Source organism: Oncorhynchus mykiss, chromosome 13 (genome assembly GCF_057628025.1).
Source record: "Oncorhynchus mykiss isolate SJ-2025 chromosome 13, ASM5762802v1, whole genome shotgun sequence".
Lineage (NCBI taxonomy): Eukaryota > Metazoa > Chordata > Actinopteri > Salmoniformes > Salmonidae > Oncorhynchus > Oncorhynchus mykiss.
In genome coordinates this window covers 26,986,526-27,001,355 of record NC_143034.1, presented here as the reverse complement: position 1 = coordinate 27,001,355, position 14,830 = coordinate 26,986,526, and the positions used below count along the sequence as shown (strand labels likewise).

The window sequence follows — 14,830 nt, the reverse complement described above, 5'->3', positions numbered from 1 at the left end:
GTATAAGCGGTTACACTAGTGTTACAGACCACAATGTGCATTCTCGTTCCCCGTGGTGGGAATGTTATGTGAATGTTGCTTAGCCTCTGCTTTTAACTGGAACTCTACTAAATGACTGGATCTAATGACCAGAGAGAGTGTTGAGATTAGGTACAAGATTTTATGAGAAGCTTTTGTTTTTTGGTTGATTCATACAGGCTATGAGCCAGTCTCTCTCTCTCTCTCTTTCAATTTCAATTCAGTTCAAAGGGCTTTATTAGCATGGGAAACACATGTTAACATTGCCAAAGCAAGTGAAGTAGATAATATACAAAAGTGAAATAATCAATAAAAATGAACAGTAAACATTACACTCACAGACGTTCCGAAAGAATAAAGACATTACATATGTCATATTATGTCTATATACAGTGTTATAACGATGTACAAATGGTTAAAGTACAAAAGGGAAAATAAATATGGGTTGTATTTGCAATGGTGTTTGTTCTTCACTGGTCGACCTCTTCTTGTGGCAACAGGTCACAAATATTGCTGCTGTGATGGCACACTGTGATGTTTCACCCAGTAGATTTGTGAGTTTATCAAAATCGGGTTTGTTTTTGAATTCTTTGTGGATCTGTGTAATCTGAGGGAAATGTGTCTCTAATACGGTCATACATTGGGCAGGAGGATGGGAAGTGCAGCTCAGTTTCCACCTCATTTTGTGAGCAATGTGCACATAGCCTGTCTTCTCTTAAGAGCCACGCAGCCTTTCTCAATAGCAAGGCTATGCTCACTGAGTCTGTACATAGTCAAAGCTTTCCTTAAGTTTGGGTCAGTCACTTTTGATGGCATAGAAGGCCATTCTTGCCTTGTCTCTAAGATTGTTCACAGCTTTGTGGAAGTTACCTGTGGTGCTGATGTTTATGTCAAGGTATGTATAGTTTTTTTGTGTGCTCTAGGGCAATGGTGTCTAGATGGAATTTGTATTTGTGGTCCTGGCGACTGGACCTTTTTTGAAACACCATTATTTTGGTCTTACTGAGACTTACTGTCAGGGCCCAGGTCTGGCAGAATCTGTGCAGAAGATCTACAGTGCCTTGCGAAAGTATTCGGCCCCCTTGAACTTTGCGACCTTTTGCCACATTTCAGGCTTCAAACATAAAGATATAAAACTGTATTTTTTTGTGAAGAATCAACAACAAGTGGGACACAATCATGAAGTGGAACGACATTTATTGGATATTTCAAACTTTTTTAACAAATCAAAAACTGAAAAATTGAGCGTGCAAAATTATTCAGCCCCCTTAAGTTAATACTTTGTAGCGCCACCTTTTGCTGCGATTACAGCTGTAAGTCGCTTGGGGTATGTCTCTATCAGTTTTGCACATCGAGAGACTGAAATTTTTTCCCATTCCTCCTTGCAAAACAGCTCGAGCTCAGTGAGTTGGATGGAGATCATTTGTGAACAGCAGTTTTCAGTTCTTTCCACAGATTCTCGATTGGATTCAGGTCTGGACTTTGACTTGGCCATTCTAACACCTGGATATGTTTATTTTTGAACCATTCCATTGTAGATTTTGCTTTATGTTTTGGATCATTGTCTTGTTGGAAGACAAATCTCCGTCCCAGTCTCAGGTCTTTTGCAGACTCCATCAGGTTTTCTTCCAAAATGGTCCTGTATTTGGCTCCATCCATCTTCCCATCAATTTTAACCATCTTCCTGTCCCTGCTGAAGAAAAGCAGGCCCAAACCATGATGCTGCCACCACCATGTTTGACAGTGGGGATGGAGTGTTCAGCTGTGTTGCTTTTACGACAAACATAACGTTTTGCATTGTTGCCAAAAAGTTCAATTTTGGTTTCATCTGACCAGAGCACCTTCTTCCACATGTTTGGTGTGTCTCCCAGGTGGCTTGTGGCAAACTTTAAACAACACTTTTTATGGATATCTTTAAGAAATGGCTTTCTTCTTGCCACTCTTCCATAAAGGCCAGATTTGTGCAATATACGACTGATTGTTGTCCTATGGACAGAGTCTCCCACCTCAGCTGTAGATCTCTGCAGTTCATCCAGAGTGATCATGGTCCTCTTGGCTGCATCTCTGATCAGTCTTCTCCTTGTATGAGCTGAAAGTTTAGAGGGACGGCCAGGTCTTGGTAGATTTGCAGTGGTCTGATACTCCTTCCATTTCAATATTATCGCTTGCACAGTGCTCCTTGGGATGTTTAAAGCTTGGGAAATATTTTTGTATCCAAATCCGGCTTTAAACTTCTTCACAACAGTATCTCGGACCTGCCTGGTGTGTTCCTTGTTCTTCATGATGCTCTCTACGCTTTTAACGGACCTCTGAGACTATCACAGTGCAGGTGCATTTATACGGAGACTTGATTACACACAGGTGGATTGTATTTATCCTCATTAGTCATTTAGGTCAACATTGGATCATTCAGAGATCCTCACTGAACTTCTGGAGAGAGTTTGCTGCACTGAAAGTAAAGGGGCTGAATAATTTTGCACGCCCAATTTTTCAGTTTTTGATTTGTTAAAAACGTTTGAAATATCCAATAAATGTTGTTCCACTTCATGATTGTGTCCCACTTGTTGTTGATTCTTCACAAAAAAATACAGTTTTATATCTTTATGTTTGAAGCCTGAAATGTGGCAAAAGGTCGCAAAGTTCAAGGGGGCCGAATACTTTCGCAAGGCACTGTAGGTGCTGCTGTAGGCCCTCCTTGGTTGGTGACAGAAGCACCAGATCATCAACAAAAAGTAGACATTTGACTTCAGATTCTAGTAGGGTGAGGCTGGGTGCTGCAGACTTTTCTAGTGCCCTCGCCATTTCGTTGATATATATGTTGAAGAGGGTGGGGCTTAAGCTGCATCCCTGTCTCACTCCACGGCCCTGTGGGAAGAACTGTGTGTGTTTTTTGCCTATTTTAACCACACACTTGTTGTTTGTGTACATGGATTTTATAATGTTTTTCCCCCAACACCACTTTATGTATGTTTTTCCCCCAACACCACTTTCCATCAATTTGTATAGCAGACCCTCATGCCAAATTGAGTCAAAGGCTTTTTTGAAATCAACAAAGCATGAGAAGACTTTGCCTTTGTTTTGGTTTGTTTGTTTGTGTGTTAATTAGGGTGTGCAGGGTCAATACATGGTCTGTCGTACGATAATTTGGTAAAAAGCCAATTTGACATTTACTCAGTACATTGTTTTCACTGAGGAAATGTAGGAGTCTGCTATTAATGATAATGCAGAGGATTTCCCCAAGGTTGCTGTTGACGCATATCCCACGATATTTATTGGGGTCAAATTTGTCTCCACTTTTGTGGATTGGGGTGATCAGTCCAAATATTGGGGAAGATGCCAAAGCTAAGGATGATGTTAAAGAGGTTTTGTATAGTCAATTGGAATTTGTTGTTTATATTTTTTATCATTTCATTGAGGATACCATCAACACCACAGGCCTTTTTGGGTTGGAGGATTTTTATTTTGTCCTGTAGTTCATTCAAGGTAATTGGAGAATCCAGTGGGTTCTGGTAGTCTTTCATAGTTGATTCTAAGATTTGTATTTGATCATGTATATGTTTTTGCTGTTTGTTCTTTGTTATAGAGCCAAAAAGATTGGAGAAGTGGTTTACCCATACATCTCAATTTTGGATGGATAATTATTTGTGTTGTTGTTTGTTTAGTGTTTTCCAATTTTCCCAGAAGGGATTAGAGTCTATGGATTCTTCAATTACATTGAGCTGATTTCTGACGTGCTGTTCCTTCTTTTTCCGTAGTGTATTTCTGTATTGTTTTAGTGATTCACCATAGTGAAGGCGTAGACTCAGGTTTTCCGGGTCTCTATGTTTTTGGTTGGACATGTTTCTCAATTTCTTTCTTAGATTTTTGCATTCTTCATCAAACCATTTGTCATTGTTGTTCATTTTCTTCAGTTTTCTATTTGAGATTTTTAGATTTAATAGGGAAGCTGAGAGGTCAGATATACAGTTAAGATTTTCTACTGCCAAGTTTACACCTTCGCTACTACAGTAGAACGTTTTGTCCAGGAAGTTGTCTATAATGGATTGAATTTGTTGTTGCCTAATTGTTTTTTGGTAGGTTTCCAAACTACATTCCTTCTATCTATAGCATTTCTTAATATTACTCAGTTCCTTTGGCTTTGATGTGTGATTTTGCTGTGGTCTGATAGAGGTGTCAGTGGGCTGACTGTGAACGCTCTGAGAGACTCTGGGTTGAGGTCAGTGATAAAGTAGTCTACAGTACTACTGCCAAGCGATGAGCTATAGGTGTACCTACCATAGGAGTCCCCTCGAAGCCTATCATTGACTATGTACATACCCAGCTTGCGACAGAGCTGCAGGAGTTGTGACCCAATTTTGTTGGTTATGTTGTGCCTAGGGGGGCATATGGAGGAGGGAATGCTGTCACCTCCAGGCAGGTGTTTGTCCCCCTGTGTGCTGAGGGTGTCAGGTTCTTGTCCAGTTCTGCCATTTAGGTCGCCACAGACTAGTACATGTCCCTGGGCCTGGAAATGATTGATTTCCCCCTCCAAGATGGAGAAGCTGTCTTCATTAAAGTATGGGGATTCTAGTGGGGGGATAGGTAGCACACAGGTGGACATGTTTCTCTGTTAAGATCATTGATTTTCTAGCCAAATGTAAAATGTTCCTGATTTGATTAATATAATGGAGTGAGTTAGGTCTGCTTTTAACCAAATTAGCATATACCCCTGAGTCCCTTACCTGTTTATCACCTAATAGTTTGGTGAATGGGACTACCAGCTCTTGTGGGACTACCAGCTCTTGGTCCTCAGACAGAAGGTGTAGGGCGCGCTGGGTGTTTGGACACCAGAGTGTTTGGGAAAAAGTTAGTTTTTTCTTGTATATATTTCCCATTTGAGTCCATAAGGAGTACAATCTGTGTCTTGTGTATGCCCTCAGTGGGTGTGGGGGGGTTGTCAGGAGGGCTATCAGGGGGGCTGACGGGGGGGGGGGGGGGGGGGGGCTCAGGGGGGGGGGTGAGAGCCCCTGGGCTTGGGGTTCTTCATTTGTCTGTTCTGCTGTGATGTCGACTCTATGGTCAGGGTCTGGTGTGGACTGTTCTGCTGTGGTGTCGAAGACTTTTGTTGGGAGCTGAGGTGGGCTGTTCTGCTGGCTTCTCTGCGGTGGTGGCCACCTCTCTAGTGGGTTGTTCTCTGTCACACGCCACCCCCCTCACCCTCTCCTCCAGCAGTCTGATCCTCTCCTCCAGCAGTCTGATCCTCTCCTCCAGCAGTCTGATCCTCTCCTCTAGTGCTCTGTTCTTCTCCTGCTCTTGCTTTTACTATTGTTGAAGTTGTCTCACCACAGTCCAGAGTGCAGATGTCTCTCTCCACCTCCAGCTCTCCGGGTCTGGTTAAGGGGGTGTTGTTGTGCTGGACTGTTGTCTGAGTCTGTGCTGACTGGAGTGTAATCGCCTGCTGTTCCAGCTCCACCTGCCATACATCCAGCTGGGTAAATGTATCCTTCATTTCAAAGAGGGGGTTGTACTCTGTGCTGGGAGGTTGACTTTCCGCTTGGTGTTGCTCGTCTGTGGGGTTATATAATGAAGAGGTCTGGTCTGACCCGCTCGGGGTGGGGGTATCTTTCTCAAGGGAGAGATTCTCCTGCTGGGCTAATTCTTTGATTAGGTGGACGTCCAGCTGAAACAGTTTGCCCTGTATCAATACTGTTCCAGACTTATAGAGATTTATATTATCTGACTCCGAGTCCTTGTTGTCTAGTATCCTGAGTTTCCACCCCTCGTTAACACACCCCCCCTTAACAGTATGTTAATAATAGCACTGTGCCATGCCAGGGGATGGTTTGTGTGGAAGATGAGGTTGCTGATGTTCACATTTTTATAATAGTCAGCAAAAAGTATCTCTTGATTTTCCATAAGGAGCTTCATTTGGTGATCTTTTCTTGCCTTATCATTCTTTACATACACAGAGTTCTGTATTTTAATTACCTCTGAACAGCAGGATGCAGCTTCTAAGGCCTCTCAATTTGGTTGGAGTAGACTGTGCGACTCTCCTGCCATTGTTGGGCTAAAGGGCTTTGACACCTCTCACTTGACACATCGGTGCTAATTGAAGTGGTATCAAGCTTGGCAGCCTTCCTTTAGCATTCAGTCCTTATAAAGTAATGTAATGTATTTCTATTTTTCTTCTTGGTTTTTGGAAATAAAATATAGCTTCAGACTAAACATTACTCACTCAGTTCCATGTTGGATGGTGTTTTCAGGTTTCTGTTGTTTTCCATAGAATTTGCTGTATAGTGTTGGAATAATAATCTTTGGTAGTTGTAAGCCTTCCAGGTGATTCCGTAATTGTGTCCAAATTCAGGTTGTAGGTTTTGCGTTTTGATTTGGAGTGAAGGTTATGTTGTAGAGGGTAGCATCCTGTATATGTTCCTGACAAAAAAATCCAAGTTTATCTAAATCTATCTTTTTTTTAAAGAACATGCTGAAAAATGCAGGAGCTCATCTGATCATGACCTCTCTCTCTCTCTCTCTTTGTCTGTATTATGTGAGTCAGTAGCTGTTGCTGCTACTCTCGCTTATCTTAATCAGACAACGAAGGGGGAATCCGTAGCCCTCTCCCCTTATCAGGCCGGCGGGCTTTAAAGCGAGTGTAACGATTACCACTTTCAGGCCAATCTGTCACCAGGTTTCATTGCCTCATTTTGTCTGGGAGAGGTGGGCTAGAAAACAGAGAGAGAGAGAGACAAAGAAAAAAAGGAGGGGCTTACACAACCTATAAACAAGTGTCGAGGCCAATCGGGCAGGTCTTCAGGCACGTAAATTTAAGAGCCTGTCAGTGGGGCGGAGGGGAGTGGGGTATGGGGGGGGGGGGGGGGGGGGGCGTTAGGGAGGGCAAAGTGCGGCCCTCTTCAGAGCTTCTGAGAGCTAGCACTGTGTTTTTAAGAGCGTCTGCCCCACTAACCACAGCTTAAGCCTGCCAGTAAATCAAGTTGCTCCGCACATGGTCTGCAGGTGGGCCGCTCTTTTTCGCTTGTTCTCTCGTTTTCTCTCTCATTCTGACTCTCTTGTTCTCTCACTCTATCGCTCTCACTCGCTCATGCTCTCTCTCTCTCTCTCTCTCTCTCTCGCTCTCAATTTCAATTCAGTTCAAAGGCCTTTATTAGCATGGGAAACACATGTTTACATTTCCAAAGCAAGTGAAATAGATAATAAACAAAAGTGAAATAAAGAATATAAAATGAACAGTAAACATTACACTCACAAAAGTTCCAAAGGAATAGAGACATTTCATGTCATATTATAGCTATATACAGTGTTGCAACGATGGGCATATAGTTAAAGTACAAAAAGGAAAATAAATAAACATAAATATGGGTTGTATTTACAATGGTGTCTCTCTCCTCCTGCCCTTGCTGACTGCAACAGCCTGCTGGGGGCCCACCTGGTGAGAGTTTAAGCTTTAAGTGTGTGTCCACTTAGCACTTAAGTAGCTACGTTATCCTGCTATCCTTCCTCACAGCTACTCCAGATGGCTGGGCAAGATAGGGACACTAGCTAGCGAAAAAGGCTAACTCCTTCCATCCTCCAGGCCTCATTCACACACACTTGTAGAGGGCAGAGAAAGTGCTAATGAGCCCCTCATGATGAGCTAGTTACAGGGGCTAGCTAGGCTAGCAAAAGGCTAGCTCCTTCCAACCTCTGACACACACTTGAAGTGGGGAGAAAGTGCTTCTCTTGGTCCTCAAGATGAGCTAGTTAAAGGAGCAGTTGGAGAGAATAGGCCTTTTTAGGCTCTGAAGGTTGAGGGACTTGGTCCTGTTTATAAATGTTTCGTTCCTCTATATGAAGACCTTGAAGAGGCTCAGATGGAGCTATGATTGCGTTCCCTACTAGTGTAACACACACACACACTTTGAGGAGGGAGTTGCACATAAAAGAGTGAAAAATGTTCTTGGTTAACAGGGAGGGTGATGGAAGGCATTTCAAAGGAGCTCGCTCTTCATAGGAGACGATCATTGCTCAATGTGAGAATGTTTTAACTCTGCCAATCGTTTACCATAAAGCATTTGAAGTTTGAACTGCAAAGCTCCCCCTCAGTTTGGGTTTGTGCGTTCGGTGCCTATAAGAATAATTTGTTGGCTGTTGGATAAGGCCCAACCCGAGCCATGTCTGTGTTCTATTATAATTAGGTTTCTACTGGTCCGCAAAAAAATGTGTGGAGAGGAGAGATTAAATAGTGTTACATGACTCAGGCCTTTTTTCAATTACATGTTTATCTGATACAGGGAATGTCTATCTCAATTTGGTTTTTCATAAGTTTTGGTATTTTATTGATACATTTTTGGGGGGGAAACCTTAGGGATGTCACACTTTTGGCCAAGGCAAGAGCCTATGGGCATACAGACAATATTATTCCTATATAGTTGCCATTTTACATGCAACACAATACATGTAAGTCATTATAATTGACAACAGCAACATAAATATGACTTTATTTTTCGTTTCCAGAAACACTCTTTAAAAAAAAAAAATCTCTACCATAATGTTATTTATGGTTAAAACAGTTCTACAGTGCGAGACATATGGAGAGGAGAAACGTAATAACTTCTACATGTTATTCTAACTGAAAGTAAGAGTTTCCTTTGACAAAGACACATTTTTGTTCTGTTTGTTAAACTTGTTCCTCATGGTTCAGCTCACTGAAGTAATTACACACTGGCTGACGTTACGGTGTGAATTACGATTAAAGTAATGGCACTAATACGGTGCCCCGCTGCACTAAGCTTGGGATTTCTCTCAGTAGAATAACTTTCAGACACTCTCCTTTCATCGTCAGATTTTTAAAGCATCATAACCAAAGATCCAAGGCTGGTGTCAATGATTTAGTTTCTTTACCGTTATCAAAGCATCTGAGTATTACTTGGCCACAAACCTCCTAAAAGGGGTGCCATGGTAGCCAGCGTATCAAACTCTTCATCAACTCAACTAATATTTGCAGTGCGGAGTTTGTTCGATTCGTAACCAGACCACCCAGAGAGCTTCTACCTTTTTGCCCACCTTGGCTATCATACCATGTTAATTAACTATCTATACTTGCATGGGATTTAGGCCCAACCTCCTGTGTGGTATCAACAATAGGTTCCCTATCCAATAAACTGTAAGCATGGTGGGCCTTGGGCCACGCCCGAACACTGTGCCAAAATGGGATATTATTATAGCTCTGCCAACAAAGGTGTTGGAGAAACGAACAAGATGCACCTTCCAAAAGTAGTCACTTCGGGCCCAGGCCCTCAATCAAAATGCATTCTGTGTTTACGATCTAGTCAATGAGGGGTGAAGCCATAAATCTAGGCTCTGGGCACTGTTCTTTCGGGGCCAAAATGGCCGGTTGCTCTCAGTTTCCTTCGCAATGGTCTCACATGGGAGTCATTTGAAGTGATCGAGTTTCTCATATAAAAGCAAGACTCTGTACTCTTCTACCCTCTTGTATTGCTAAAGGACTTATTCTGCCCAAGAGCTACCCAGCAAAGGTTCCCGTTGAACAATAAATGACTGAGGGCCTTAATTGCTGTCACTTTAGTGTAGCTGCATGGTGTGTATTTATGTCACTGCTGGAGCGAACACACATTAGTTACACGGTTTTAGTTTTCATTGAATTATCTTGAGTTATGATATGGCAGACTTTAAATCATTTTACAAGCTAAGCACGAGATGGTTCATAGGAGTTGATATATAATAGGTAAAGCACTGTATGTGGTAACTTCATTAACACAGAGACAGAGAGACAGAGAGACACAGAGACACAGAGACACAGAGAGACAGAGAGACAGAGCCTGTGTGCCTCTACATACTGTATCTGCCCAGCTCTCACACATCACACCGAATGTCGATCTAGCTTTCGTCCGCAGATCGTTCAGCGCGCTCTTTCACTCGGTTCGCAAATTACGTTCAGAGGTGTTAAGTACTCTCGGCCAGCAAATGCTATTGAGCCCTAAGGCTTGTAAAAGTTCTCGAGACCATAAGCAAGAAGCTTGACTCAATCCTCACTAGATCCCCCCCCCAAAAAAAAAAACACAGATGTAGACTCCATTCCTAGAATCTTCTAGAAATAAAAACTGGAACCACGTCATATTCCACAACCTATGTTAAAAACATCACATATAAAGTAACAGGAGAGATGTGTACAGTTTGGCCATCAAGTTGGCAGCAGCGAAGAGGGAGAGAATCATGCAGTTACGAGCATGAGTCAAAAAGATGAAGACCAGCCTGGAGAAAAGAAGACATTGAGATGATGAAGGAGGCACAGAGAGTTCTCGGTTTTCCATGTCGGTAGTGTTGGCAGTTGGTACAATCAAAGGAGTCAAGAGACGTTCAGAGCCAGCCCCACATGTCCCGGATACACACGTTCAGAATTAGATGCCTAGAGGTCCACACTGATGCATTTTTCCCAGCTTTTTGACAAGTTGTTTTGACATAATATTTAAGGCATCAGTCTCCTGCCATTAAATAATGGACATAATGTTGAATTAATCATTTACAGTAAATCCTAACATTTATTTTTTAACTAGGAAACTAGACTTGCAAAATCTCAACAGAAATAAAGTTGGTTACTCTAGGCTCTGCAGTAGCTATAGACCCAAACACTCATTGTGCATATTGAGGGTTTTGAGTGGCATTTCAACTTTGGCTTAACTAACTACTCAAAGCTGCAGTGAATCCATTAGCGAATTCCTGCTAGTTTGTTGACCCTAATTCAGCTACGTCTGAGAAATCCTCCGTGGCCTCTGACACACACACACACACACACACACACACACACACGGAAATCCTCTGTGGCCTCTGACTCAGAACCAGAGGTCTTCATTAGCTCTCCAAGTAAAGCAAATCATATTTAATAAAAAGCCAGAGTAAAAGGGTTCACCTGGGAGTAAGATGGATTATTCATTTTGGTCCTTATTAAAATCTGCTACGGTTCTGAAAATAGGGGTAAAAGACGAGCAGTAGTCTTTTGATAGTGGAGCTTCGCACACATATCGGGGAGCACTGCGGCATAAATATAAATGAATAAATATAATTGATGAATAAATGTCATTGAATTCAAATGTTAATTGAATTAAATATGATTATCTAAAATCAACACGGTGATAAAATGCATCAGTAGACTTTAAGGAATCACAGGGAAGTCCACCGTGAGGGTGAGTTATGGTGCTGAAACAATCAAGTCTTGTCCACATGAAAAAGGGATGGATTTGAGTAACAGAGGTTAAATCCCCAACAATTAGACAGCCTCATAGAGATGGGGAGGGTATATAGTATGGGGGTTAATGATACACAGCCTCATAGAGATGGGGAGGGTATATAGTATGGGGGTTAATGATACACAGCCTCATAGAGATGGGGAGGGTATATAGTATGGGGGTTAATGATACACAGCCTCATAGAGATGGGGAGGGTATATAGTATGGGGGTTAATGATACACAGCCTCATAGAGATGGGGAGGGTATATAGTATGGGGGTTAATGATACACAGCCTCATAGAGATGGGGAGGGTATATAGTATGGGGGTTAATGATACACAGCCTCATAGAGATGGGGAGGGTATATAGTATGGGGGTTAATGATACACAGCCTCATAGAGATGGGGAGGGTATATAGTATGGGGGTTAATGATACACAGCCTCATAGAGATGGGGAGGGTATATAGTATGGGGGTTAATGATACACAGCCTCATAGAGATGGGGAGGGTATATAGTATGGGGGTTAATGATACACAGCCTCAGAGATGGGGAGGGTATATAGTATGGGGGTTAATGATACACAGCCTCATAGAGATGGGGAGGGTATATAGTATGGGGGTTAATGATACACAGCCTCATAGAGATGGGGAGGGTATATAGTATGGGGGTTAATGATACACAGCCTCATAGAGATGGGGAGGGTATATAGTATGGGGGTTAATGATACACAGCCTCATAGAGATGGGGAGGGTATATAGTATGGGGGTTAATGATACACAGCCTCATAGAGATGGATGTCTGTTTGCATTCCGAATCGACATTCCCGAAGTGTTCATGTCAGTTGGGAACACTGCAATAATGGGATGGATGGATGTTTGGGTTAGGTTCCATGACTTGTTATTAGGACTTTTTTTCATGCAGAAGAATGAATCATGCTGGATGTGGTGTTTGGATAAATCGGATGGTTTACTCTCAATCTCTCTCTCTCTTTCTGTCAAATCTTTTAGAAATTTAACTTTATAGCAAATTCATGTTTTGCAGTTATGTGAAAATATGACATTGAACAGACACAAGCAAATAATCACAAACAATACAGGAAATAGACACTTATTCCACATTCATACTGTAGTGTTGATGTCAGGTGTGGATAAATGAAGAAAACAACATAACAGTTGAAATACATCGACTTAGGCATCCCTCCTCCTGTGAATAGTGTCTATGGCTTGTCTATGGCTTGTCTATGGCTTGTCTATGGCTTGTCTATGGGTTGAGTGAACAGATGCACTTTTTTCTCAGACAGACAAGGCAGCCTCTCTGTCAAACTGATTGATTTGTTTGTTTATTTACTTCCTCCATGAATAATGTGGGAAAACATGGGGTGTAATATTTCCCTTTAGTCCGCCCTTGGAAGGAAGCACTCTATAGAGAGAGAGAGTGTGTGTGTGTGTGTGTGTGTGTGTGTGTGTGTGTGTGAGAGAATGCGGGGCACGTTCACAGTGTTACCGGGGCCTTGTTTGAACAGAACTTTAGCTCCCTGTTATCGTCCCCTTCAGCTATAGGAGGTTTGAAAACTTCATCTTTCTTCTCCCTCTCTTTCTTTTTACCCTCTTCTCTCCCGAGGTGAAGGTCAAAAACGCCAGGAAATTGTGGCGTCCTTTACACCCTCCCACTGCCTGATGAACCCTGATGAGCACACGTGGTGTAGAAGTGCGTCCCCCCCTCCTGTCGCCTCCTACCCATTCCTCTCACTCATCTGACCTGCGCCTCGCCCGGGGATCACTTCACACCTCTCCTGTTTGTTTTGCTTGCCCTGTCATCCCCCCCATCCCTCGCCCCAAATGAAGCCAAATAACTCTGTGTCAGTGAGGAGACCCCCCAAACCCCTACCTCACCACAGACTCCCACTGACCCATCTCCACTGACAGAGCTGGATGGGGGTAAGACAGGCCAGGAATGTATGGATCCCTGTTTTTTTCAAATTCTCCTGATTCTGCTCTTAACTTTTACATAGGAGATGTCCCTCCCACATAGCTTAGTGGTTAATTATTCACCAGTCACCATGACTAGCTGGGTTATTAAATAAATAAATATTACAACATGATGTTTTCAGATGAGGAGAATTTCTAAATGTACTCAATTTATGACATAAAGTGTAACTTTGGATAACAGTTGTGTATCATATCATGTCACTATAGCAACAAGAGAGCCCCAGAGTTAACAGTCAGACCGGGACAGAAGCCCTCACCAGACCCCTCGTACCTTTGCAGGCTTTCCTGTGAGAGATGGTTTTGGACAGGTCTCTGTAGTAACCCTCCTTGCAGTAGTGACAGTGGCGTCCGGCCGTGTTGTGGCGACAGTTGAGACAGACTCCTCCGCTCTTCCTCCCAGACAACTTGTACAGCTCCATGTTGAAACGGCATCGCCTGGCATGCAGGTTACAGTTACAGGCTGCAGAGACAGAAAGGAAGGGAGAATCAGGGGAAGAACAAAGGGGAACAATATATATATATATATATATATATATATACATTCTTCAATTGAATTAAAAACTCTATAGATTACTGCAGTGTATCTACACCACTTCTGGATGCCTACACCTCACTTATCAGTCTGGTGCCTGACAACCGGTAAAGCGTTGTGAATAATTACAGTATTCTCTATGTGTATGTTTACCAGATATACAAATCCTACTTGACACCTGGGCCTCAGCAGATCAGCCCCCCCCCCCCCCCCCCCCCCCTCCCCCTCCCCCAAGGTAAGATACTGTGAGAGTTAACTTCCCTGATAATGAGGTCAAGCACTGAGCTGAGTCGAGTTGTTTTCGCTCTCTCTTGTTCTCTCTATCTATTTCTCTCTCTCTCTCTCACACTCTGCCCTCCCCTCTCTCTCAAGGTTATTCTCTCCTCCTAGCAGACAAGGTTTCAGTACAGTATTATCATTCCACACCAAATCCCCGGTCGTGTTTGCTGCTGGTTTACTAATGAATAAAGTTGCTACGGCCAAGTTTAATTAGCCAGCTGATGTTTATTCATGACTCGTCGTTTGGCTTAACTTCATTAAACCCCCCGTCTGACTACACACACACACACACACACACACACACACACACACACACACACACACACACACACACACACACACACACACACACACACACACACACACACACACACACACACACACACACACACACACACACACACACACACACACACACACACACACACACACACACACACGTCCCGTCTGGGTCTCCCTTCCTTGTCAATGATTTACCACAGGATACAATAGTTCCACTACAATGTACAGCACCAAATACTGCATCACAATGCCACAGGAGGGGGGAGGGAGGGAACATGTGGATAGGGCTCCACCCTGTAACATCTGCCCATGTTTTTCAGCCCACTCCCTCCCAAAACACACACACTCAAGTAGGCTACTTCCTGTTACCATGTGCCCATCACAATCTATGGAATAGAGTCGCTTCTTAGCTTGCACCAGTTAAAACAACGATCCATTGAAGGGCTGTGGTGTTTTAGTCCAGACACTGTAATTAGCTCCTTCACACAAGTTATGTTAGAGACTGGAGAG

At 43.0% G+C, this 14,830-nt stretch overlaps 1 protein-coding gene across 2 annotated transcripts in view; it reads right to left on the bottom strand.

Moving 5' to 3' along the window:
- The window catches only part of ntn1a (netrin 1a), a 91,885-nt gene that overhangs the window by 29,378 nt on the left and 47,677 nt on the right, over positions 1–14,830 (bottom strand). For both annotated transcript variants that reach the window (XM_036940471.2, XM_036940472.2), the window contains exon 3: positions 13,499–13,687. In XM_036940471.2, the coding sequence (XP_036796366.2) occupies positions 13,499–13,687 (189 nt within the window). The remainder of the gene's footprint in view (positions 1–13,498; positions 13,688–14,830) is intronic.